Source organism: Thermobia domestica, chromosome 4, assembly GCF_964235325.1.
Source record: "Thermobia domestica chromosome 4, izTheDome1.hap1.1, whole genome shotgun sequence".
NCBI lineage: Eukaryota > Metazoa > Arthropoda > Insecta > Zygentoma > Lepismatidae > Thermobia > Thermobia domestica.
The window spans coordinates 290,495,748-290,521,521 of NC_137457.1; the positions used below are offsets into that span (position 1 = coordinate 290,495,748).

Here is a 25,774-nt window from a genome sequence, read left to right on the forward strand (position 1 = left end):
ATGTTGCTTATTCCGTACTTGTCATCGCAAATTTCTGCACACAGGAGCACAACGCACGGGATGCGAAACACTGGTATGACTGCAATATCAAAGTGTTGAAAATTTTGCATTTATTTTAACCACACTCTTAAGCAATTTGCACGTTAGTGATATTAGAACTTAAAAAAAAAAATGAAAATGAATGCATCGTACCTTTCAATATGCCGTTGATTGTAGATTGAACCAAGGGATTAAATAAGTAAACAGCTGATATTAAGAAGCGAATGATTTTCACCGTTCTTGGCTGTGGCGCACTAATCATGGCTCTGCATTTTGTATAGCAATATTTAAAATTATTGATTTTAATCATTATTTTTATATTATTATGTAATGGTATGCTCAATTTTCTTTTTTGCACATATATTTCCCATCCCAACAGTCTGTATCCCCCTCTCTCTGTCTCTCTAAATTCAACTAGCCTTTAAGACACGAACGAAAAATCCAGGCAAAATTCAAGGAACGTAAAATGTAAGAATCTAATAAAATTGTTCGTACAAATCTAGAATCAGTGTGGCATTATTTAGAAAATAATAATTATTAACAAGGACGAAACAAAATACGATTCTTTTTAAAAACAAAAAAAAGCATATTCTCATCACGGCCTTACTCGATTAGACGGTTCTACTAAATTTTGACATATTTCTTAAATTTTCAGGTTAGGTCAGAGCTTCCTATTTCATTTAGCACAGTATACAAAAAATGAAAAGCTCCATTAGTACTTGCAAATTAATTTCAGGACACAGTAAATACTGTGTTTACATATAAAGTAAAAACTACAAAGCATGAAATACGTACCAATTTGTGCTAGGTGGCCACTAAAAAGCACGAATACTATCTGGGTCAGTGCAGCAGGGGAGCCCAAATGTAAGCGAGGGGGTGCATTCGCAGGGAGCAGGTGTGTCAGCGACGGGAGATATTCGCATAAACGAGTTAGTGGAAGAACACACTTACACATACAATACTTTTACAATTACTCAGAATTCATTTCAATATGCTGTGCACTGACAGTAATCACTTTTATTTACGCTCTCATTCCTTCACGAAAAATGTTTCACAACATATTTTACCTATAAATTTTCTATTTGATAGAACTGTCTGCTTGAGTGAACCCATCGTCATTTTCGTATTCTGAAAGTTTGTCAATCTGTACGAAGTGATATATCGAAGTCTGTTGCATACCTTTAATGAAAAGGAAGGATAGAAGTGTTTCCTTTAAACTGTTTATATTAAGATGCTCTTGCACCTTGCATTCAACTCTCAATTTATTTTTTTAGTCGTGCTGAGCATCAAATTCACTCACCATGTATGTTAAATATCTAACTTTCTGTTTTACTACTCTGCCATACCTCGTTATGCACATCCTAAAGTAAATTTGGATGTCATTTAGTATCTCTCACAAATCCATCGACGCATCTGGAGCTGTTACTGTGACTTATAGTGAACCTTTGTAATCGACCACGTTCATGCGTATGTTTAGCATCGCTGACACTCGTTACCTTCGTTACGTATGCTCCCCCTCGCTAACGGTGAGTCCCAGTGCAGCAGTTCTGCGTTTACTCAATCAAATAACAGTCGCGTTTATTAGTGGCCACTTAGCAGACGTTGGTTCGTGTTTTATGCACTGTAAATTTGTGCTATATATCCACACTGTATTTATACTAATCACAATTACAAATAACGAACCGTAATCACTACCAAGTGATTTGGGGAAGAAAGAAAATAATACTCTTAAATTTAGTTTATATTCATCATCTTCGTATATAATGGTTACTCAAGTCCAATTTCTCAGAAAATGACCGAAACATTAGTAGATCTAATTATGCACCTTAGAGAACAAAAAAATTGGAGTAAAAAACCGAAATTACGAACTACACACAATGCAAAAATAGTACATAGGAAAAAACACACTCAAAAATTGTAAATTATACTGTAGGACTTCCATGACTTTCAGGACAATATAATATGTTTTATATACAAAAATCTTGGTTTTGAATATTATTATTATTATTTGTACGTCTCTGTGTCCTCGATATTTTTAAATATGGTAACTCTTCTCCATCTGTTTCAGTTGTTGTGCGTACTTACACAATCCTGTACGCATATGTAGATTGCACACATTTTTTTTTCTTTTTTTTCAGATACTGGTTTGTTATCTTGCATACACGTTCGCAACTTGCCTCGAGATATCTTAATGTATATAATGAAGAAATGGATTTGTACATATTGATACATGTAAAACCTTGTATCTAATGAAATCTAATATCTGCCTCCAAACTGATCTCGGATTGAGCTTGAAAAGAATTCCTATGGATCATTTTAATTCTAAAGATAAATATTTCTTGCCATAGTATAATAAGAACAAAGTTTCTCTCGAGATGATGCCTTTTTACATACATAAGGTGTAATATAAACTACATACTTTTACAGTATACAGATTTAGAACATATCCTTATACAACTTTGTGTTTAATCTCAGGAATTTAGCTGAATACAACTAGTTAATAAATAAATAATTGTTATGTATGGATGGTGTTTTAAACAGTCTGTGAGAGAGATAAAATTGTAACACTTAAATTTATGTACATTTGTTTTCAACAACTTATTCAGTACCCTAATTGTGAGTCCTCCAATTTAGTTTAACTTTATTTTCTAATTGCGTTTTTTCTTTGTTTTTTAACTGAAATATTGTTGTCTCTTTGTACAGAACTATCACTGGCATTTATCGTTGATGGAAGTCTTTTATATAAATTAAAAGAACGTAACCTAAAATGGATAATAATGGAAATCCTTATTAATAATACCAGGAAATTATTAATATCTTGCTGATCGACTGGCCTAAGACCTTGAAATTAGTTTTAGTTTTTCCCTTTCCATCAGTAACGAAAACTGCCTTAGTTCATAGTCTGAAACTTTCTTCGTGAGAACAACGTAATACACATTGTTATTTTTTTTTTTTTTAAATCAAAGAATAAGCCTAAGGTGAATACAATACTTAGTTAATCATGTTATGTAAAACAGTGGATCGCTAATTCGTAATCATCTTTAGAAGAATAGTATTTCTTCAAATTTAACTTTTGTAGAAAACCTACTACGATAGTTTTGGCACAGTTTTTAAGAGCTTACTGTTTACGTAGAAAAAGGAGGCGTTCTGAACAAGTCAAGTTGGAAGGAACTTGAAGAAAACAATCAAAATCTCCTGATATTTGTTTCGGCTCCCTTTTTATATTACCAACACGGAATGTTAGTGTTATTTTAATAATTCCTTTCTGTTTTCTACTCATGAAGGTTTCTTACTAAGTACCTTTCATTGTGTTTCTCTATCCTAATTTTACGCGTATTATCAAACTGAAGTTCCTTTCCTGTTATTATGACCTGTTTGTGTCTTTCCTTATAACTGTCAATGTAAGATACATTTCTCATTCTTATAAGTCTATTACAATAAACTATCTTCTTTTTAGACAGTTTTTTTTTCTATTATTATCTCTTTGTTATTACGTAAAAATATTTTACAAATGTTTGTCGCGTAAACGCTATGTGAAACTAGCGTTGAAATGTATTAGTTTTTTCTTCTACATTTTAGGAAAACACTTAGAATTCTAAAGAAATTTCCTGTTTTCAAATTAACGTAACTAAGTAAAATTATGTAACTAAGGAAAATATTATAAAGAACGACCTAGCAGTCACAAGCGCGTAAGCAGCGTTTTATGTACATTTTTGTCAAGTGTTGAAGAGAAAAATTTTGTCATGATCAGAACAAGTATCCTGCACATTTGAAGTGTACTGATTTTCACATGTACTGAGTTGCAGTGATATTGCTTCTTATAAAAATATTTCGGAATCTTCATTTCATTTATTTACTCCATCTAACCGGTACATGGTATTTAAAGGGTTCAGTTCACATGTATTTGTTTAACATTATAAAAGAAACATAATATGATTTACAGAAGTGATTAAACATATAGATAAAATATTTTACATTGTTATACGTATATTTCTAGATATTCTTTAACACTATAAAATTCTTTCTCTGTTAGATACGTTTTTAAGCTTTGTTTAAATTTATTTAGGTTTTTCTGTTTTTATTTGATTGAGCAAAGCATTGAATATTGTATTTGCCATGTGTCTGGGGCCCTGTTGCACAAGTTATAATCTAGTAAAGTAAGACTTTGTTTTGATCTCTAGTATTATGATGATGATCTCTCACTTCATTATCATTTTGCGTTAGACTGAAAACGGATGCTTCATATATATTAATAGATGAAACTGGTAATATCCTTAATTTTTCAAAGCATGATTTGCAGCTTGTAGTGTAAAGTAAATTTGCAATAGTACGGATGGTCTGTTTTTGTTTAACAAATATAGATTTGCTTTCAGTTGCGTTACTCCAAAATAGGATGCCATACTTTATTATAGGGTATATTGACCCATAGTAGATTTGTATAAAGTCTTTTAGAGTTAAAGTGTCTTTTAACACTCTTAGTTCATATAGCCTCGAATTTCGTGTATGTATACTTGCTTCAATATGACTACTCCATCTAAATTGCTCATCTATAATAATGCCTAAAAATTTTGTTTCGTTGACCCGTTGTATGGATGGGTCGTTTGGATTAATTGTGGATTTATTGATATTTTTAGCGCGTGCAAAGTGGAAAAGTATATATTGTGTTTTCGTATTGTTTAAAACCAACTGATTACTATCAAACCAAAAGCGAAGTTTTTTTTTAATGTCATGTACATTGTTAAGAAGATATTTTTTATCTTTTCCTTTGATAATAACATAAGTATCGTCAGCATAGAGTATAATTTTGGTATCTATATTGCTAGGTAGATCATTTAAATATAGTGGAAACCGGAATGGACCTAGAATCGAGCCTTGTGGCACTCCATATTTTATTTCTCGATAAGTCGATTTGTATTTTGTTTGAGTATTATTAGTATTTCTTATAATTTCGACTGATTGCTTCCTATTTTCTAAATAAAATTTAAAAAATTTGAGCCAATTTCCACATAACCCGTAATGTACTAGGTTTTTTTTTCTTAGAAGAATGTCAAGATTTATTACATCAAATGCTTTACTCAGATTGTAAAAATTACCGAGTACTAAACATTTCTTATTTATTTTTTTCAGTGGTTTGGTTGCTTTTGTTGGGCACAAAGTCGTGTTGCTCATTCGTTATAATATTCTGGCGTATGAGAATATGCAATAGTCTGCTCTTTATTAGATGTTCAAATATTTTACTTAAAGCAGGTAGCAGCCAGATTGATTTGTAATTTTTGACGGATGTGGAGTCTCCCCTCTTGTATATTGGTCTTGAGCTATTTTACGAGCATCAGAAAATACACCATTTATTAAGCATTGATTAAATAAATACGTTACATGCGGTGTCAATGAATCTTTACATAGTTTTATTATTTTTGTCGGTATTTCGTCGTTTGTTGACTTTTTTTCCTGAAATTTACTAATTTCATGCAAGACCTCGTTTTCTAATATCTGTGTTAGAACTATCATGTAAACAGAACGGGCTATCATGTTTGCTAACAGTTTAATGGCTGTATCGAATTCCCTTCTTTTCACTAGCTTGTTCGTTGTTTCTGTAAAGTGTCTATTAAATTAATCACATATTCAAACAGGTTTACTTATATTTGTATCGTCAATGATTACTTTTTAATATTACTTACTTTTCTATCTTTTATGTTTATGTAATCTCTGACAGATTGCCAGAGAGACTTGGTTTTATTCCTAGAATTAGTAATAATATTGGTGTAGCGCGCCTGTTTAGTGTTTCTAATTAAGGTTTTACAGAGTTTAATTAAATTGTTTCTTTCGGTTTTTCTATAAAGTGAAACGTTTTTTTTTCTTTTAGTAATTTTCGCTTCAGTTTACTATATTCTTTTATTTCTTGCGTTATCCAACTTTTAGGGTTTTTTTTCTTTATCGTACGTTTTTTGTTTTGGAAATGATTTGTAAAAACTATTGTTGAGCATAGTAAGAAAATTGCAAAATTTGTCTTCTATCCCATGTTTCCCATAAATGGCGTTCCAATTTACGTTTCTTAGAAAATCAAGCAGTGTATTTATATTTTTCTGGTTTAGTATTCCAGTTTCTATTTTTACGTTATTTTAACTTTAATTTAAAACTGCTAAATACGGATTAGAGCTTCAACTTTTTTTTTATTATTATTATTATTATTATTATTATTTTTTTTTTTTTTTGGTCTAAGGTGCTAACCAATCTACATTAATATCGAAGTTAATAATAATAATGCTGAATTCTTTCGCAAAATGATTGAAAAGTGACTCGAGCTTATTTGTAAAAACAACGTGGTCCAAAATTAGGTATACAGTTCTGTACTGATCAGCTCATTGCATTTTATATCACTTCTCATTGTTATCAATCAGATAGACTTAATCTATTATTTGTTGTTAATGCCTTTTTATTTACATCTTAAGCTTGGAAAAGCCAAAGCAAATAAACCCATAAACTAGAATGTTATACTTAATCAACACAGGGGTGTATTTCTACTTTTGAGCCACCCTGTATACAGGATGATTCTTTATAGGGTTTACAACTTCAATCAGTTGTAATTCTTTATCAACAAATTTGGTTTGCAGGTCATTATACTGCAAACCACTTCAAGTTTGACTCACGTAGTGAGTAGCTGTGGAGTTGACCTCACACAGCGCCACGTGTCAGTCGTTAAAAATAGAAACTTTCACTGATTGAGGAAAGAACTAAGTACGTGTTTCAGTTTGAAGAAACGATGTCAGCAACGAGTGTACATCCTAAGTTTCGCAAACAATAGGGCAAGGAACCACCCAGCAGACCAACAGTGTACATTTATTGAAATAGGTTGCTCTGTGCAACACAAGAAGGCTTCAGGGCGCTCACCCGTGACTGACAATGTGGTGGAAGTTGTCAGGGATATTTTTTTCTTTCCTCGAAGATATAGACGACGTGCATGACAAGAAGCTGGTACCCTCAACCACTATTTGCCGTAGGTGTTTGTCCGTGAAACCATACAGACTATTCTTGGTTCAGTCACTGAGTGAAACAGATAACCATACGCGACCTGAGTTTTATGTTATTATGTTGGATGGCATTAGTGATGATTAATCATTCTTGAACAATGTGGTATACATGACGAATCAACTTTCCACCTTTCCGGCCGAGTCAACTCAGACAATTGTCGTATTTTGGGCACGAGAAATCTACATGCGCACATGGAGCTGGTTCCTTACTGCCCCACAGTGAAAGTGTTTTTCGCTGTTCTCGGAACAAAAGTGTATGGACCTTTTTTCCTTGCTAAGAGCACCATCGCGGCATCACTTACTTTAATATGTTCCAGAACTTCCTTGTTTCACAGTTAGATGAATATCACCACGATGGTCGCTTACGCTGGCAACAAGATGGCGCTCCGCTGCACTACCTAATAAACGTAAGGGAATTCTTGATCAGCGTTTCCCAGTTAAGTGAATAGGTCGTTGTGAACCAATTGCCTGGCCGTCACGGTCTCCAGATTACACGCCACTTCTTTCTGTGGGGGTTCGTGAAAGATGAAGTGTAGACCTTCCCCTACCTGAGAATGTGAATGCACAAAAACATCGCATCACAACAGCCATCGCATACGTTATCTCCAAAATGCTGGCTGCTGTTTGGCAGGAAATCGACTTTCGTTAGTTTGTGTTCAAGATGATCACAGGTGCACACATTGAGCCATAATGGATTTGTCACAAAAAAGACGAAGTATTTTACAGTATGTCATAAACCAAGTCTGCATATCGTTTCAATAAAGAATTATAACTGAATGAAGTTGTAAACCCTATAAAAGAATCATCCTGTATAAATATCACCTCAGAAACTTTGGTAAATGCAAACAACATACATGTTAGAGGTAATCTTATACTCGAAACTTTGGTTTGCTTTTCTGCTTAGAAATCCTTTCCACTTCTTTCAGTAACTTTAAGATCATCGTGTTTTAACCAGTATAAATGACAGTTGAAAGTATATCATTTTGATCCATTTACCTTTGTTTCTAACTGATTACATTAATAAAAGAGCATTCCACTATGTCTGATATACCAAATACTGGAATATGGTTTAAGTTATTGAACTATGTCATTTAATTTTAGGTGTATTTAGTAAATGTTCAGACATACACAATAAATATATAACTTTGGGTTTATTTTCAAAATGATCATCAAGATCGCCATCTCATTTCTTTGTCGTTGTACGTTCTGCGAAAATATGCTAAGGATATCAGATTTTCTATCACAAATTTGAAGTTCTTAAACTTACTTGTGCGGAGTAAAATGGTTGTTTAGATAGGAATTGTTTCCGGTTACACAATATGATATAGCTACGTATTTGAATTTTCCTGAATAAATGTCGGGTGACGAAGATTAAAGTTTCGGACTGGATCAATGGAAATGATACGTGTTTCGATATAAATTCAATCAAATTGTGCAAGCGTTGATGTATGCGTTTGCTTCGATATAATTTAGATGTTCGCCCTATTTCTTTTCAGTTTCCTAGGTAGTGCTTAAAGTGACATCAAATGAGGTGACGGTATGGAACAAATATGATCACTTAGAACAGTAATTTTTACAGAACCTAAAGAGCATCTCTACTCCTGACATTTTTGCATGATTTTTGAAGTGAAAAATCTATAGAAACACACACACACACAGAGAGAGAGAGGACAAATATGTAAATATTTTACTCCCCATTATCATCAGCCTAACAGAAATAAATATTTTTAAAAAAGTATTCAGTGAATATTGTTTTCCGTTGTGCTTGTATTTTCTTTCCGTCTCGTTTTGAAGGTTTTATAGGCACTCTCGTATCGTCTCTAGTATGAAGTATTTAATGCGTCTTTCTAATCTGATTTTAATCTCATTTCCATAAGCTTCTGGTCTCGGCTTGTCTCATGGTCAACATTAGTTTTCTTATAATTGAAAACAAAGATGTCCAGACAATGTGAAAAGAGTAATTTTGAATTTAGAAAAGAGTTTTGTCAATGACAGGGGAAGATCCAAGTTAAACATTTTAGGTGGGCGGTACGGCAAAATTTTTTGAGGAGGGAGTGGGGGGAAATGCTCACAAAATGTTTAAAAATATCAAAAACAAATTCTGCCATTGAATAGGGTGATAAGGAACTTGTTATTTACTTTCGAAACATTAGCAACGAAATCTTTGATAGTACAAACATATTTGATGACTCAATGCTACGTCGTACTTATTTCTATGTGTAAAATCCGTTTTTTTTTTCTACACGGAAATTCACTATAAATCAGTTATTTTTAACGGTATGCCATACCCGCCGATTTTCTAACTTTAGGATGCATAACCGGCTCATTTTAAGCACTGTTCCTAGGTGCAATGATTCCTCATTATTTTCTGTGAAATTTAGGTACCGTTTTACATACTACCTCAGTTCCTTGATTTTCTTCTATTTTTACTTGCTTTACTTCCTAAATCATATTAAAATTACATTGACATTAATAACTATTTAACGCTTTAATGCTGTTTTATTTGCGTGCCTCCGTTGGGTTCCCTATGCTCAGCAGACCTCACACTTACCTCTGGTTTACGAAATGCATTTTTTGTTACATACGTACCTAGCAAAATAGTGAAGTGCTAACAGAATAAGAGTTCTAAATCGTCAGGAGTCAATTTTATAGATGTGGCCATTATCTATTGTTTGTAACACTGCTCTTAATCTTGACATGGGAGACACTTGCTAATAGAACTCTTATTGTTGAATGTGTAACACTTTCAAAAAATGGTTGAAGTCATACTCTAGTTCTTGGAAGTCTAGCGGTTAAACTTATCGGGAGCAACAGAAAATATGCGCCATATTGGACCACAATTTACAATTAAAAATCATTGCATTAAATGTTTGCTATATATTAACATTTTATATATAATTGAAATTAAATATATAATTTCCGTTTTAGCAACTACCCATATCGAGTTTCGAACTCTATTCCTTTATTTATATAATTCATTACATACGAATAGGGATGTTATACAGTTTTCTGAGCAATGACAATTCTTAGATTTCAGCAAGGATATTAATTAACTTTACTAATTCTTAGCTATTGAAATCGTAAATAATCCTTGTACCCGCCTCTCTTTTTACTGCCCTGCTACACTTCATTTGCATGACGACAGTTTACTATAAACATATCTTGGTAAATAACTTGTTTCTTCTATATCTTGTGCAGCTCTGGAAATCCGGTCAGAACACGTTGACCAGTCAGTGCGGACTCCCATATTTGCAAAGGTGAAGCGATCAAACTTCTCGTAATATTCGGAGTGTGATGTTCTATTAATTTATAAGATGTAACGAAAAGAATCAAGCTAAAAAAAAATAAAATAAAATGATAGAAGCTAATAAAGGATAAAGGGCTTCTCTACCAGATAAAAGAATAGTTTCTTCTTTCTCATCGGAAAATAATAAAAGACAAGTTTATGATATTCCATACTCACATACCCTCGCCAACGGAGATATGGATACTCGTATTCTGCTTACAGCCTTCTCTCTCTGTATGCTGGCTTGTTTAAACAGAACATGATTCGAACCCAACATTTAGGTTCCATAGTTTCTAAATCTCTGCTTATATATTTTAAAAAATCCAACTACCTTGCTTCTAGTGTAAATATCAGACGAATTGCATATAGCAATTTATAGGTAAAGAAAGTCCACTGTGTCTCTCTTTGTAACTACGAAAAGTTCGGATTATATAATAAACAACGGTTCTTAAGAAATCATAGACAAATGACCAATCTTGCAATTCTACCTCATATTAAATTTCAGTTCGCTCCAATTGCTTAACTAAAAAACAAAATGAATCCCAACCCTATTGGTTTTGCCGTGACTCTAATCAGCTTACGTGTCTTCAAATAAATATTTCTCACATTGGTTCTCTTTGAGTGTCCTCACTTTAAGAAGCATACTACCAGATGAGGTATTCTCTGATTCATCATAAACAATTTTACGAGCAAGAATGTAGACTGACCTCCATCTGATAGAGAGAACAGTCGAGATAGGTATTTTGTTGCCAGGCGTTCAGTTTAAAGTAGAATAAGAAAATCCTGAATATGGAAAAGTATTGTCTTCAATATCCGCTTGCTTGAACTTTAGCGAAAGACGCATCTTATTTTGCAGCAGATTTAAATTTTTCCTCTTTTTTTTGAAAAAAAAAATAATATAACAAAAGAAATCAATTAAATAAATACATGTAATTTTTACTTCAAGAGCGCAATTAATTATATAAACATTTCAATATACTGAAATTCGATTTTATTTCGGGGCCGCGGTGGCTCAGTGGTAGAGCGTTCATCTCTGGTGCTTGGGGTACCGGGTTCGATCCCAGCCCCCGCCAAGTGAACTTTGTGGTGGACAAACACCGTGTGCGTGGGTTTTCTCGGGGTTCTCCCGTTTCCTCCCACTTTCTTCATTCCACCATTTCATTCATTACTCATCATCACCGTCTCCTTTAGCCTAACCGGCATAACCGTGGGACGTAAAACTCAAAGATTTCATTTTTTTCGATTTTATTTATGTTCTGACTCAGTTTCTTTTATGGATACCTCTTTATTCAAGTGTTTGTGGACATAAAATTGAACTCTTTTTGAAAAGTTAGTGTTCTCTATAATACGAAGATATATTTTATTTCTTTCGTTGTGAAGTAAATAAAATTAATTATAATAATAATTATTTTTCAAACGTTCGTTTGAAATTGGAGACATATACCTTGAACTTTCTATATTAACATAGATATTTATCATTCTCCAGTGGGAAAATCGTTAAGAGTATATTTTTCCCAAAATGAAATGTGGTTTCGCAAAGCTTTATCCAAGCTAGATTTCATTTTTCGAAATTTTGGGCAGTGAGTTTTTGTTCCGTTAAGTTCTTGCTGTAATCACCAGTCACGCAACTTTTTCCCAAACTGTGTAAATTCTGCAAGAACATTAAGAAAATTGACATGTGTTATGCGAAGGTACAACTCAATGCGAAGTCGTTGATAAGTTGTAGCATGAATTGTTATAATGGCGTTGTCTCACTGCAGCTTGGAATCAGTACAGAAATATTGTTCTAACAGGTCATAAAAAATTACATTTTTAAGATAACAAAAAAACGCCATAAATTTTGGAAAGAATAGAAACTTACGTTGTAGGCGGTAGTCTGTAAGAATGCAATATAGTAGAACTCAGTTTTTCAAGATGCAGAGACTAAGTTAGAGTTGTTCAATTGGACAATTGGAAATATTTCAGTCGGACGGTGTTACGTAAGTCAGCAAGAAGAGTATCTCACATTTTGGCAGCCTACATAATATTGTATACTTACCTTGGAAAAATAGACGGAAGGAGTCTCAGTGTCAGGCTTCGCGATTAATTGTAGTTGATTACCACGTGATCTTGCAAAGTCAGTGAAGCAAAATAACGTCATTTAATTTGCAAGTGGAACAGCGTATTACGACAGTCACAATCCTAGTCTTATACCCTGAAAAACGTGTGCAGCGAGTTTCAGTTTAGAAACCCGTGTTCACTGCCAACAGTGATTTATCGATAAAAACAATATGTCGTATACATCAAAAATTTACTGTCATTCATAGGAAACATGCAGTGGTCCTACGAGTACTCTTTCATCTTATTCCCAGCAGTTGGAGTTCATACATAGAGAGCGCCCATATAAGATTATGCTCTCCATATCGTGAAACGTTCCGCTGGTTCTACTGTAAAATGGGTAACAAGTTCCTGGTATTGCACGAGTCTTCTGATAACGCTCACACGACGTATTAAAGCCAGTAATTATGTATGTTTATCGTAACGACGTGGGTCCAATGATACATATGTTGAAGAGAATAATGCGCCAATATGCACTGCTGCAGCTATTGATGTGTAGTTTTTTGAACGTTGGAATGCATTACAACACTTTTCCTTGATAACATTATACCTTAACGTTATTGATTATCCATAGCTAATTTTCAGACAGTAGATATCCTCCTCCAGTTTTACCGAGGGAATTGAGTGCACTGCTGTACCTAGAAACATCTTTGACTTTTGCAGACCGAATCAGAGCTGATCTGATGGCTGCCTCATACCACATTGCTCAGGTAAACATCATTGTCTTAATTTGCTTTAATTATGTTAATGCTCATCTATATGCAACCAATATAATTATTTTTCTATGTTGAATAGTGAACTGTTTATTGATCAGCTATGTGCAATATGTTATTGAATGTTTGAAAACTAAGTTGAAGTAAGTATTCGTCTTGTAATTGTCCTTTATGTAGCCAAGTTCTTTGTTATACAATGTTGCACCAATATAAAATTTTTGATTTCCTTATAGATTTTGGGTGATATAAAGTACAAGAATTATCTTCCCACACATACCCACATCGTACCTAATTTCTTTTGACAATAATTCTTCATATTTTCCCATGTAATCTCAACTAGCTCAAGTGCCTATAATCTTAAAACTGCCGTTCCACTCAGTGGTCAAAATATTCGGTGTTTCTCTGCATTTGTAATGATCATTATAAGTGGAGACTAGATGTTTAGGTATTAAAACATGGAAAAGTTAATCCGTAAATATTTACTTAAAGAAATAGGAAGTATACAACAATTAAAACCTATATTATCTCTATCTATACTGCAAAGCATGGATACTTTAAATATTTTAATTGATTTCATTTGAGTTTAGCTTCCCTTTCAGCACTGTGGCTATATAAGACCTAGAGCTACAGCTTAACGTAATATCTGAATCATGAACTCCCACTCGGAATCGAATTCGGGACTCTCATGCCAAAGGCACGTACGACTTTAAAATAGCAAGTAATACTTTCACAAAATCGGCATTCATCAATAATTATGATTAACGTTAACAAACTGAAATTATTTTAACGAAGAAACTATATGCCAGCTGGAAGTAGGGAATTAGCCTTATTATTCAGTCCTTCCACCTCTTTTGTTTTCGCAAATTTTGTCAAAGAATTTGAAGCTTAAGTGATATGAAGCAACAATTATACCTTTGATTCTGTATGCTTGCGAAACATCATCGCTAGCTTTGAAGATAAAACTCAGACTGAAAATTTTGAAAAAAGAAAACCTTGAGAGCGAATATTCTAACCCAAGAACAACAAGCATGGGGAATGGGGAAAATTTCATCTCGAGTAATTTCGTAATTTATGCCATTGGCACATATTGTTAGGATTGTTAGAGCTAGAATGCTCACATTGTCAGGTCGTGTAGTCAGATTTTAACTGAAAATCTAATTTAATAAATGAATAACTACATTGCAAAGAGGTAAACGCAGATAAGAGGAAAATATTCAAATGTATTTTATAGAAATATAGAAATTCAATCTATTCGCGTTTATGAAGAATTTTCATGAATGCGGCATTGAACCTCTTAGTGAAATATTTAAAATAGTTAGCTTTTAGATTAAAATAGACAAAATTAACAAAGATTTGTTTACGTTGAAGCAGGTATCTTACCTGTGGCGAAATGAACTTTTAAGATGTAAGATGTCTAACATAGGGGTCTCAAGTTATTACGCTATTTCTCTCAATATATTCTGAAGTTCTGATGAAGATATTCAAAAGATAATGCGAATTTTAGGGTTAGAATATAATATAACATAAAAGAGACCATATTAATTTCAATGTTAAGGATTTTATGAAAGGTCGTATTATTTAAGTAGTTCGGTCCACCTTTTTGGTTTTAGTATCGACGCGCTATCCCCGTGACATTTTAGATACATACCTGGAAACCTGACTGTGTTAGTAAACTTATGCACTTTATATTTCGTAGATACGTGCAACAGTTCGAGTGATGTTCTGTATGAGTGGTAATAATTTCTGTATTTAGCTGACGATGCTACGGCATAAGTTTAGATATCTTGTTATTAACCACCATATTTTTGATCAGTTTCAATTAATGTTATACTATCATAAATACTATATTATCGTTCTCTATACTCATAAAGATTAATGAAGAAAGAGTACTTCTAGTACTTACTCTGTTAAAAGATTTTTTAAATTTCTCTTTGGGGCTTTGTTTGCTTGATGTTTTCGCTGTTCTATTCATATAAAGATGTATGTGTTTTTACGATTGTAATGTGATTGAAACAACTACAAAGCAATTCCGCTAATACCATTTACATAATTTGCCAACGAGTTATATATCATATTCTACACGATTAGATTAGAAGTTCTTGAGACATGAAATCTGTCTATAAGGCTTTATCTTTAGAGGAATATCTGCTGTCATGATCTTTGTCGTTTATGAAGCTGTATTGTGATTTCGAGATATCTTTATTTATTGTCGAACCTAAGTAATCGTTTACGTGTTTCTTTTCTAAATAACTTATGAAAGCCATGCGCCTTCGGCTTCTTGCTCACATAATTTCTTGATCATTGTCGTTCAACCTCACACGCACATAAGCGGTCAAAAATTATACTCACATCATCTGTGTGACATCACTTTCATACAATTTGGAAGTCACGTTTAATCGGCCTAACCCTCACGAACGTGAGGTTCAAGAAACATGCAATTCTGAGATGTGAGTTCGACCCCTTTTATTCTGAGCTTCTCGTTACACATTTTAAAATGTAGCAACAGTTTAGACATTTAGTAGTACAGAAATAAAGTTTCGCACGATATTTATATGTTATTTTCGTCTTTTAATCATGAATCAATATATAAACATATTTGTTTCTTTTAGCTATAAATTTAATTTAATTAATTGAAACTAAAATGTATTTCTTAAAGCGTATTATTTGAGTCAGAGCACAAATGGGTGCAGAAATGTATTATTCAGTCGTACTGTCTGTAATTGTCATTCTCATTGATATATTGAATTTTATATAAGAATTCATGATCACAAGAAGTATTGCGTAGTTATGTTTTACCTATTTTGTCGTAGATAAGCAGAATGATTATTCAGTTTTACTAAAGATAAATATATTATTTCTCTATGTCTTTTGCAGATGCCGTTTTGAGGAATCGTGTGAGCTAAATAGCAAAGATGGCCTTTAAGATAACTAGATGTTTAGTTTCAACATTTTATTAGATATTGGCTACAGTTGTATTTAAAACGAGATACACAATAATGGAAGATGAGTGTAAATCAGGTTACGAAGTATGTTCAGTTTTTCTCAAAATCGAAAATGAAGATTCTTACATTGGGGAAGAGTCATTGAAATTGAAAGACGTGATATCGACTGAAGCAGAAAGTAAAGTGCAACTAAATGAATTAATAGACAAGGATATAGAAAAGTATGAAAACATAAATTGCTCCTCGAATTCCATTGAACCAGGGACGCATTTTTGCAACCAGTTCGTGTCTACTGAAATAAAAGATGAAGTGTTGCAAGAATTCACAGATGAGATTATAACAAAGCATGGAATTGGCACTTATACGTCGATTACCAATGAACCAGTGCAAGTTTTGTGTAACCAGCCGAATTCAGAGGCTGTGGATGCATCTGATAAAGTTTTGAAAGTTGAAGTATCTGACATACTAGCAGTATCGAGTGAAACGTTTTCAAGTTGTATAACAGAAGAGGAAGCAGAATATTCAACAAGTGATTGTGAACTTCCAAGGTATTAATTTATTATGTTTCAAAGTACGGTACTTTTTCTTGTTATTACTAGTATATAAAAAGAAAGAAGTAGCAGCTATTTTCCCCTAAAAATAGATTTTGCTACCATGTAAATTTGCACGAAAGAAAAATACACACAACAAAAAGAGAATAGATAATCTTGCGTTATAAATGTCCATTTGATTATATACGTATAGAGTTCTTTTTGCTTCTTTTCTTTTAAGAAAATAGAGTCGTCATGGTCTTCAACATACCTTTAAAATAATTTCCAAATTCCATTTCTATGATTCTTGTACCGTATGTGTTTGAACATTTCTCCATTTATTTTCCATTTTCTATACGTATTATTTCATACTTTATTAACTGTTATATAAGTAGAAGTTAAATATAATTTATAATTATATCATTCGTTATGCTCCAAGTTCCTGACTGCTGAAATCAATGAATTTGATTTAAACTCAATTCTTTTTTCATCAGTTGCCCCGATGTTTATGATAATTTCCAAGATTCCACAATGCTGAAACAGAACACTTCTTTGCTCAAGGTGGGATATGCCTAATGAATTCCACAGTAATATAAACTTTCAAAAGATACATGTCCACTTCTCGAAAATATAATTACACGCTCTAATGTCAATTAAAAATGTCTTACAACAACTATCTCGAAGGGGGTAGACTCGGAGCTTGGAGTAGTGAAGCATTCCCAACATATCTTAATGTTGCTGTTGGAAATACTCAGCAACTATTTTATTACTTAATGCAATGTTAATATCAAAAGGAAATACCACCTTCGCAAATGCAGAAATATTTCTTGTAGTTTAATATAACGCATACGCTTTTCGAAAAAATAATGAAGAAACAAGGACACTCTTTAAGAGTTCCTTAACTATCAATACAAATGAAACGTAATTATGCAGTTGTTTCGATATCCTGCGTGTTAAGTTTTAATTTGTTTCGTATTAAATATTTTTGATTTTGGTTCGAATCTCAGAGGTTGCTTTTATTTTTTTCTTTAATATTTCGGTTTTTCTTTCTTTATGGTGTACGATTTATTAGCTTCTCTCTTTTTTCAGAATAAATCACGGTTCAGCTATCAATTATGAAATGGTGATCATTAACTGATCATTATGTGTTGATGATTTTCCAAACACCAGGGAAACGAATAATCTGACCATTTTTGTTTTCATCTTCTTTAATCTCTTAGGTACAATGGAATGGCTCTCAAACCGCTTTTTATATTCTCTTAAGATACCTTCTTCTGCCTTCAAGCTAGCAATTAACGCTGTCATTACCTTTCAGTTTGAGTACTGACTATATGCGGTGACGGTTACCCAGTGACACTGTTATTTTTTCCTAGCTGTATTTGCTTTGGTTGTTTCGCTTAGTCCCGTACGCATACAATAGTAGTTGTGTGAGGTTTAGTTCGCATATTCAACTTCAGTATAGAGACAGCTATGTGGCGTAACGTTTTATTTACATTAAAATGATGTCGAAACTGGCAGGGTTTTTACCGTTAATTACACAGCCACACACACACACACAAAATAAAGTTCTGTGCACTGGACTCTAGATTATGAATTCGTTGTACTTTCTTTCGCAGAATCCAAATTTTGAATCCCGAAGACAATCCAGCGTGTTATTTTTTTTATGGGCGAAAATTTTAGCGATTTTGCATAGCGAGAATACACGTAAAACAGCCATACATAAAAGAAAGTTCTGTGCAGTGAACTCCAGGATATGGATTCGATGAATTTTGGTTAGTGATGGGCAGTGAGAATATTCCCAGTGGGAAGGAAAATAAAAAATCGGAATATTCCAGGTTTTTCCCCTGGCACATACGTTCCCGGGAAGGAATTTATTTCCATTTCTTTATTATAAGAACCATATGACTATTTTCGTTTATTAGCATTCACTTTTAAGTTTAATAATTTAGGTTAAAAAATTGAAATTCTTTGACTGTATTTTATATAGCTAATTAATAATATAATTTTTTTATTCCCATTTTCATTTGCACTGGAAACTAGAAAAGTACTCAGTACATCCCAAACCACAGTTAATAACAGATGTCGGTCTATCTGCTGACTCGAATTTCGCTCTCTAAAGAAGACTCATTTATTGAATAATAAATATCTATAGTTGTAAATACATATACTTTTAAAATGTAATGTACACATATCAAAAAAAATAGAGTTGCTTCTCAGAATGTTTCTTTAGTACTGATGTTTCCGGATTTGTTTGCTTCTTTTTACGTGTGTATTCATGTACCGAGCTTTGTTGGCGAATTTTTGTAACACCGTGTAAATTGTTCGAAATAGCCTATCTTCTTAACGTTGTACCTCAAATCATCATTCTGTATATATATAGACCACCCCATACACTGGCAACCATACGAAATTTTCAACAGACTACGTATGTTTTCTTGCAGTTTCCAACCTAATTTGTTTATAACATTTAAAAATTGAATATTTTTATAATGTGAGTAGTAGGGTGAAGTTTAGGAAATTTACTTACATATAAATGTGCAAATATGTTTAGCTATGCAAAAGTAAATGGACTTTCTATACCAAATATTTTACCAACATATTTGCTTGCATAACACACATTTAGGTAATCATACATGTATGCGTACTCTCTAAATATAAGAAAATAACATGATACCGTTCATAAAATAAATTTTAAAAAAGCCCTGCAGATAACATTAATAAATATACTGTGATAAAAACAACGAATTTTATTTTGAAATCATAATCGAAACCCCAAGATGATCGAAGGTGCCAATTATCTTTTATGGACTAAAACCAGCAAATTTTGGTACGTAAGACAGCGCACAGGTTTTTCACCCATAAAACAAAATTGAAACGGTTAGTCGTCCTGGAGTTTCGAAATTTGGATTCTTGGTACGAAAGTACATCGAACTCGTACCTTGGAGAACGCTGCACACAACATTTTCTTATGACTGCGTTACGTGTATCATCCCTATCTAAAATCGCTAAAGTTTTTCACCCATAAAAAACTAAGACGATCGATCATCCTGGGGTTTCTAAATTTGAATTCTGTATAACCTCCATAACATAATCTTGGGCCCGGTTCACAGAACATATGTTTTTATTTGTGTGTGTGTGTGGCTAAGGCTGTGTTATTGTATTAAAATAATACATATTAAGTTATGGTAAAAAATGGGTAACTGTTACATAAAGTTAGTAATAGAAGCCGGGATTATGAAATTATGAATGACGATAACACAGAATAACGAGAAAAATTAATATAAAATGAGATCAAACAAATTATAGAAATTTCGTAAAATAAAAATTACCAGTTTATAGTAATAGAGAATGATATTAGGCGAACAATAGAATTTAGTAAAATTAAAAGACCAGGTGGATGCTTATAGAGAATGAGATTAGGAGAACAATAGAATTTAGTAAAATAAAAATGACCAGGTGGATGCTAATAGAGAATGAGATCAGGCGAATAATAGAATGTAGTAAAATAAAGATGACCAGGTGGATGCTAGTAGTGAATGAGAACAGGTGAAAATTAAATTTAGTAAAATAAAAATGACCAGGTCGATGCTAATCGAGAATGAGATCAGGCGACTAATAGAATTTAGTAAAATAAAAAAAAGACCACGTGGATGCTAATAGGGAACGAGATTAGGAGAATAATAAAAATTTAGTAACATACCAATATACCAGATGGATGGTAATAGGAAATGAGATCATGCGAATAATAGAATTTAGGAAAAAAAAATGACCAGATGGATGCTAATAGAGAATGAGATTAGGAGAATAATAGAATTTAGTAAAATTAAAATAACCAGAGATGCTAATAGAGAACGATATCAGGCGAATAATAGAAATAAGTAAAATAAAAGTGACCAGGTGGATCCTAATAAAGAATGAGATTAGGAGAATAATAGAATTTAGTAAAATTAAAATAACCAGGGATGCTAATAGAAAACGATATCAGGCGAATAATAGAAATTAGTAAAATAAAAATAACCAGTCGGATGTTAATAGTGAATGAAATCAGATGAATAATAGAATTTAGTAAAATAAAAATGACCAGGTGGATGCTAATAGAGAATGAGATTAGGAGAATAATAGAATTTAGTAAAATAAAAATGACGTGGAGGATGCTAATAGAGAATAAGATCATGAGAATAATAAAATTTTGAAAATTAAAAATGAACAGGAGGATGCTAATAAAGAATGAGATCAAGTGAGTAATAGAATTTAGTAAAATTAAATGACGTGGAGGATGCTAATAGAGAATGTGATCAGGCGAACAATAGAATTAGTAAAATAAAAATGACCAGGTTGATGCTAATCGAGAATAAAATCAGGCGAATAATAGAGTTTAGAAAATAAAATGACGTTTAGAATGCTAAGAGAGATTGATATTAGGAGCATAATATAATTTAGTAAACTAAAAATGACCAGGTGGATGTAAATAAAGGATGAGATCAGACGAAAAATAGAATTTCATAAAATAAAAATAACCAGGGATACTAATCGAGAATAATATCAGGCGAATAATAGAAATTAATTAAATAAAAATAACCAGGCGGATGCTAATAGAGAATGAGATCAGGTGAATAATGTAATTTTCTAAAATAAAAAAGACCATGTGGATGCTAATAGAGAACGAGATTAGGAGGATAATAGAATTTAGAAAAAAATGACCACGGGGATGGTAACAGAGAACGAGATCAGCCGAATAATAAAATGTAGTAAAATAAATATGACCAGATGGATGCTAATAGGGAATGAGAACAGGTGAAAATTAAATTTAGTAAAATAAAAATGTCCAGGTTGATGCTAATAGATAATGAGATCAGGCGAATAATAGAATTGAGTAAAATAAAAATGACGAAGAGGATGCTAATAGAGAATGAGATCATGGGAATAATAAAATTTAGAAAAATAAAAATGACGTAGAGGATCCAAATAAAGATCGTGATCAAACGAGAAATAGAATTTAGTAAATACAAGTGACGTGGAGGATGCTAATAGAGAATGAGATCAGGCGAACAGTAGAATTTTGTAAAATAAAGATCACCAGGTTGATGCTAATAGAGAATCAAATTAGGAAAATAATAGAATTTAGTAAAATGGTCAGGCGGATACTAATAGAGAATAAGATTAGGAGAATAATAGAATTTAGTAAAATAAAAATGACCAAGTGAATACTAATAGAGAACGAGATCACGCGAATAATAGAATGTAGTAAAATAAAGATGACACGGTGGATGGTAATAGAGAATGAGATCAGGCGAATATTAGAATTAAGTTAAATAAAAATAACCAGGGATGGTAATGGAGAACGATATCAGGCGAAAAATAGAAATTAGCAAAATAAAAATAACCAGGTGGATGCTAATAGAAAATGAGATCAAATGAATAATAGAATTTAGTAAAATAAAAATGACCAAGTGAATGCTAATAGAGAACGAGATCAGGCGAATAATAGAATGTAAAATAAAGATGACATGGTGGATGCTAATAGGGAATGAGAACAGGTGAAAATTAAATTTAGTAAAATAAAAATGACCAGGTGGATGCTAATCGAGAATATGATCAAGCGAATAATAGAATTTAGGAAAATAAAATGACGTGGAGGATGCTAATAGAGATTGAGATTAGGAGAATAATAGAATTTGGTAAAATAAAAATGACCAGGTGGATGTTAATAGAAGATGAGATCAGGCGAATAAGAGAATTTAGTAAAATAAAGATGACCAGGTAGATGCTAGTAGGGAATGAGAACAGGTGAAAATTAAATTTAGTAAAATAAAAATGACCAGGTCGATGCTAATCGAGAATGAGATCAGGCGACTAATAGAATTTAGTAAAATAAAAAAAGACCACGTGGATGCTAATAGGGAACGAGATTAAGAAAATAATAAAATTTAGTAACATACCAATATACCAGATGAATGGTAATAGGGAATGAGATCATGCGAATAATAGAATTTAGTAAAAAAAATGACCAGATGGATGCTAATAGAGAATGAGATTAGGAGAATAATAGAATTCAGTAAAATTAAAATAACCACGGATGCTAATAGACAACGATATCAGGCGAATAATAGAAATTAGTAAAATAAAAATAACCAGTCGGGTGTTAATAGTGAATGAGATCAGATGAATAATAGAATTTAGTAAAATAAAAATGACCAGGTGGATGCTAATAGGGAATGAGAACAGGTGAATATTAAATTTAGTAAAATAAAAATGAACAGGTGGATGCTAATAGAGAACGAGATCAGACGTATAATAGAATTTATTAAAATGAAAAAGACCATGTGGATGCTAATAGAGAATGAGATTAGGAGAAAAATAGAATTTAGTAAAATAAAAATATCCAGGCGGATGCTAATAGAGAATGAGATCAGGCGAATATTAGAATTAAGTTAAATAAAAATAACCAGGGATGCTAATGGAGAACGATATCAGGCGAAAAATAGAAATTAGCAAAATAAAAATAACCAGGCGGATGCTAATAGAAAATGAGATGAAATGAATAATAGAATTTAGTAAAATAAAAATTTCCAGGTGGATGCCAATAGAAAATGTAATCAGGCAAATAATAGAATTTAGTAAAAAAAGTGACCACGTAGATGCTAATCGAGAATGAGATCAGACGAATAATAGAATTTAGTAAAATAAAAATAACCAGGTTTTAAAAAATATTATACTTTGAGCCTTACCGGGGTTTGAGTCCGTCTGGAGTAGAACCTCGGTTTAGTTAAAAAAAAATGTTACGGAGGTGAGATTTTGTTTTTTTGGCGCGCCAAAAAAAATATATTGTTTTTTATTTTACTTTAAGATTTACCCTTTTTTAATGGATTTTTAGGGTTTTAGAGAATGGAACGTTTTGAGAGAGGAGTAAAAAAAATGTTATAAGTATAAGTGGAAGAAAACGCTTTGTTTTAAATTTTTTTTATATAATATATGCTGCATAGCTGAAATGCAATTAATAAGGCGGTGATTAGAGTGAGTTTTGGAAATGCCTTATTATGAGCGTAGAGCTAAACGCTTTTGTTTTTGATAAGAATACACATTAATAATAATAATAATAATAATAATAATAATAATAAATGTACTGAAAGAAATTTTGAATTTCCGAAGATTACTTTGATTACATACCTGTAATGCAGATATAGATAATGTTTTTTTAATTTTTAGTCATGAAATGAAATGGGTGAAATATTGACATACATAAATGAATAGACACCTTTTTTGGTTAACAGCCAAATTTAATGTTAAAATTTAATTTTAGAGAAAGGCAATTTTGAAAGTAAATTTAACAAATTTTACTTTTATATATAAATTTGAAATTTAACAAATTTTAAATTTAATAATTTAAATCGAAGTTATAATAACAAAGCACTAAAAAGGAACGAAAAGGAATATTGAACCGCTTTTAGTATTATAACAGATGTGAATTTGGTAATAATTAATTTTGGATTTAAAAAAAATATTATGACCGTGAAAGGATTTAATTTTGTTAAATATTAAAAGCTGATTTAAGCCCCCTTTCCTCCTTTTTGTGCACGAATAATAATTATTTTGAATGATTTTTTAATAAGCCACAAGTAGTTTACATAAATAATGAAAACACACAAAGTGTATAATTTTAGTGATACTTTAAAAAATATATTTTTGTTGTTTTTAAACTGAAATATCACATTTTTATGCTTTTGTTTAGAATTGTTTTTGGTTTTGATTTTTTTTGTTAAAACCAAAAATATAATTTTTTTTGCATACAAAGTGGTTAAATTTATTTAAATTATTTTAACAATGATTTGAACCAGTTGATTTATTAGAATAAGTAATAATAGTTATTTTGCCTTGGCCGTGGCTATTTATGAGAAGAGACTTTAAGGGATAGTAGGAAAAATTAGAATGGTGTTTAATTTTGTAATGACTAGTTATGTGAAAGAAGAGATTTAAAGTTTGAATTGATAGAAATTTGTTTTGTTAAGCATAAACATATATACATATAATTTAAGTAACATTACTGAATATCAAATTGCTTAAATATGTTGTTGATATGCACAGGAAATAAATATATACATATTGGACAAAAGTATACAAAATAAAAAAAATAATAAATAACAAAATACAAGAATATTTGTAACAAATTGATTGAATTAGACATTATACTTTTCAAAACTTTGATGAAAATAATAGTTTTTAATTTGATATAAAAAAATAATAATGAAACAATACAAGTACATGATTCGTGGAAATTAATGTTTATTTGTAGAATAAATTAGTTAGAAAAAAAATTACAGTTTTTGAAAATTTAAATGATATAAGCAAGTTTATAGTTTTTTGCACTTTAAAAAAAATGAATACTTAATTTATATCCTGGGAAATAATATTTATTGATTTTTAGAATAATTAACTTGGAGGTTATTTTGCCAACACATGATTTGGTGTGGAATTGCCGCAAAAAGGTGGTGGAATTAATAGTAATAACAGTGGGCAAATGACACAGTGATGTTTATTGCACGTTTAATAGTTTTTTTTTAATACAAGGAAATGGAAACGTCTTACCTCGAGTATTTTTATAAATTTTACATGCTTTTGATGTTTTATGAATATGATGAGGGCTGTTTCATTTAGTTGTTCCACTTTCATTATTACATCTTGGATTTTGAAACAGGGGTTTTATTGTCTCTGGTCTTTTACCGGTATTAATATCCTGGATGTATTTTGTTCCTCTTAAATTTTTAACCCACATCACTGAACTTCTTGTTTTGTAACGATTAAGTATACAATTGATTTTATTTACATTAAACATGTGGACACAAAATAGGAAATGAGCCACTACCTCGTTAATTTTTTTTTTATTTATAGGAATTAAAAAAATTGCTAGCAGAATAAATATATATACATATGTGTAGAGTTTGTATATGTGTGAATTCCGTCGGCACACTAAATATTTATTTTTTGCCGGATATTACTTTAGAGTTGCTTAGCAATGCATGTTGGGTGTGCACTTTACTTAATTACAATTTTAAAAAAAATAATGCGTATATATGTGTGTGTAGTTTTTTTTTATCATGCGTTTTTTAGTGCCGCGGAGTTTGAACTGATTGCCTTTTTCCGG

At 31.8% G+C, this 25,774-nt stretch overlaps 1 protein-coding gene across 1 annotated transcript in view; it reads left to right on the plus strand.

Annotated features, from left to right (window-relative positions):
• Nucleotides 1-238: 238 nt before the first annotated feature.
• Nucleotides 239-25,774, plus strand: part of LOC145683163 (uncharacterized) — a 104,523-nt gene continuing 78,987 nt past the window's right edge. The window contains exons 1-3 of the mRNA XM_081754528.1: nucleotides 239-372; nucleotides 13,036-13,160; nucleotides 16,038-16,653. Coding sequence (XP_081610654.1) covers nucleotides 16,160-16,653 — 494 coding nt within the window. The 5' untranslated portion in view covers nucleotides 239-372; nucleotides 13,036-13,160; nucleotides 16,038-16,159. The remainder of the gene's footprint in view (nucleotides 373-13,035; nucleotides 13,161-16,037; nucleotides 16,654-25,774) is intronic.